Below are 3100 nucleotides of genomic sequence, written 5' to 3' on the forward strand. Positions count from 1 at the left end.
AACCACAACTGAGCTAACTTCCCCACAAAACCTGTAAGCTTGTTTTAAACAGCTTAAGTGAAACCATTTTGGCCCTCTGGGAATTGGTGTAAGTAAGTTTGGGGTGGGGAGCAGGACAAATACTCACTCAAAGGCATTAACTAACACTTGGACAGAGCCAAGGACTGGGGAGAATGATGTTCTCCAGCTTCACCCATTAGTGAAACTAACAAACACAATGGTGTTGTTGTTATTCTTTTGCCATAAGCAAAAAGACTCCGTGTGTGGGCAGTGTAGTGGGGAGGAGGAGATGTCGACTCTTTTTTGTTCCATTCAGCCTCGCTCTTATTTGCATGACTTGAGCAAATTAAATGATGCAATATGGCTTTTTGTCACAAACCGACGTGCGATGCCACCCAGCCGCGTATGTCGATTTGCGGAGGTTGTTTACATGAGAAAAGAGAGCGATTTCTCGGCATAGAATGTGTTCATTGATAAAACTATTGAGATGAATCTTCCTGAAGCCTCAGAATGGTGCGATTCATTACCGATCGAGATACATTTGTTTCCCCATCTGTTTTATGTAAATTATTTCCATCACTACGAGAAGCACATGCTGTCACTGAAACATCAGCGTGAAAAGTTGCGCAAAACGTCTAATCTATACATACAAACATTTAACTGCAGGAGCACAGCTTCTAAGAGCGATTCCGATTTCGGAAACACAATATTGCAGCAGGGGAGCATGAAAATTAAGCGATTTCATTCATACGCCTCGTGCTCGCGAATGAACAGCACTGCACGCGTTCTAACCTCGGTCCGAGCTGTCTTTAATTGTTTTTCTATGTAATCATGCGCGAGACGGACGTCTTTAGCCGTTGCGAACGATCTCGCTGTGTTTATCAGCGTTTATCAACTTTTAAAACCGCGTCTCGAAACTCGCGGGTTCTGTTACACTGCGCTGCGTGCGTCTTGCTGACTGTTTTTTTAATGCAAAACGCGTTTAATACACACACTGCGCATATGTATCCATATGTTCATTACAAGATCACCCATTATCCCACTACATACTGCTGTTGAAAACATCTTAAAATCAATGCCATAACAAAACACGCATGAGAATCACTAGGTCAGTTTGAGGCTGCAGGAAGCCTGAACATACCCGAGCATCTCTCCGATGGAGGATCTGATACGGAGCTCTTCTGGACGGACAGCAGGACACGCGAGGATAGAGCCTGTGACAAACCTCCCCTCCGCCGCTTCCCTCCAGTGACAGTTTTCTCTCCTTCTTTTTCAGGCGTTTCGGCAGACTTCCATCGTAACATCTCCTCCTCCTTGGACTTAATTCTCCTTTCTCGCCGAATTTCGCATCACTACATTCCCAAAAATTGGCCGCTATGGCCAACAAGAGCACACATTTCAAATGCATCATTTTCAGAGGGAAAGCGGAACACGCGACTGCTCAGGAATCAGGACTGCTGTATGACAGTACCCACGCGTCCAGAAAGTTGTTATAGAATTACTAATTTTGATTAAAGCAAAGCAGTCTAAATTAAATAATAGTAAAGGTATTTAAAAAAGAATGAAATAAGAAAGAAATTACGATAATAAATTAAGACAAGTGCTGGTTATGATGTTGTTAAAGTGGAAAAAACATGATACTGTATTTTAATAAGAAATAAAAAAAACAAGAAGTGATCGGATTAGCCTATGTATACAGAAATTGTATGTCTCCTTTCCCAAAAGTTAAATCCCGTTGGTGCACAAAGGTTGATACGCGTGATCAAAAGTTGCACTAAGTTGTCTGTTGCATGCTCTTCAGTGCACGCACATGTTTGCCTTTGCTCTTTCCACCTTCTTTTTAACCAGCGCGCGAGAAGGGGAACGCGCACGATGACGTCTATCCAGTCCGGGAACGCGCGTCATCGTGTAAGTAAAGAAAAGTATATTATACACACTAAGTGCCATGTTCACGGAAAATAATGTTACATCGCGTTCAATACACATTTTACCGAGTGCATGTTTATCCGTATCCACTTGGTCGTCACAGTTGAAATCTGTTACCATTTTATTGACTGTAAAATTTAGATAAAATGTATCATTTATGTTGCATTATATCTTATTAATTTCATGTTTATTGCATTATTTCACTGGCACGAGAGTCACACTGACTTGTCTTTGTGTGTGGCACTGTGGTCTGCCTTATTACTGACCGCAGTTGCTGGAAAGACCACTTTTAATTAACTTCATCCAAAGTCATCATGATGCTTTCCACAATGCCACATGTACTATCAAGACAAATATAAATGGTATTTAAATGAAATGCAGAAATGAAAAGACTTTATTTTCCATGTTTAAGAGCTCTATAATGTCTACTGTTCTTTTTGCATGTGTGTGGCTGCTTGCACTTTTCAGCATTTCTGTTTGTGCTCAAAAGTGGAAGGAGTACCATACACGTTGAAGCTCATGGTACACATTAATAAATTAATTACAAATATTACTATAAAAATATTATAAATATGAATAACAACACTTAGGATGTTAACATTTTATATAACAGTTTTCTGACAATACTTGTTTTTACTGAAAATTTAAAGGGATCAAGAGACAGTTTTTTTTAATCCAAACAACATGGAGTTAATTATGTTCAATATTTTTTTCCATTATTATTTTTTCTCACAACAAAAATCAGTCTTTTATGCACATTTAAAGTTCAATATCCTTTGCATTTGCTCTTTAGTTCAAAGTCATGCTGTGGATTTAGATGGAGCAATTGTTATTGAATAGCCTAAATGCAACATATGAGAAAACGTAAATCTTTATTTCGCTAATACATTATCTCTCATGTATTGTTTATTTATTTATGCTCCTGCTTGATTAATTATTTCTATTACGTGCTAACATCCAAGTGCTCTGTTGGAGATCAGGGACTAGAACAGTTTGTTGATCTGAGTGTCCGACACTCTTACGTTAACAGAGTTGTGAGAATGTCTGGCATTCTTGCTCTTCAGAGGGTTTCTGATAAGACTGAGCCAAATGCAGGACAAGTCCTCTTTTCTTCTCATCTAGAGAGATCTTCAGATTGCAGGTCCAGAGGGGAATGTCCTCTCTGAACAGACCT

At 39.4% G+C, this 3100-nt stretch overlaps 1 protein-coding gene across 1 annotated transcript in view; it reads right to left on the minus strand.

Moving 5' to 3' along the window:
• Positions 1–1813, minus strand: part of LOC107725187 (hedgehog-interacting protein-like) — a 31501-nt gene extending 29688 nt beyond the window's left edge. Inside the window, exon 1 of the mRNA XM_016534365.1 lies at positions 1142–1813. Within this exon, the coding sequence (XP_016389851.1) occupies positions 1142–1411 (270 nt within the window). The 5' untranslated portion in view covers positions 1412–1813. The remainder of the gene's footprint in view (positions 1–1141) is intronic.
• Between the last annotated feature and the right edge of the window lie 1287 nt (positions 1814–3100).

The sequence above is a fragment of the Sinocyclocheilus rhinocerous genome, unplaced genomic scaffold (genome assembly GCF_001515625.1).
Source record: "Sinocyclocheilus rhinocerous isolate Xijiao unplaced genomic scaffold, SAMN03320098_v1.1 scaffold1688, whole genome shotgun sequence".
NCBI lineage: Eukaryota > Metazoa > Chordata > Actinopteri > Cypriniformes > Cyprinidae > Sinocyclocheilus > Sinocyclocheilus rhinocerous.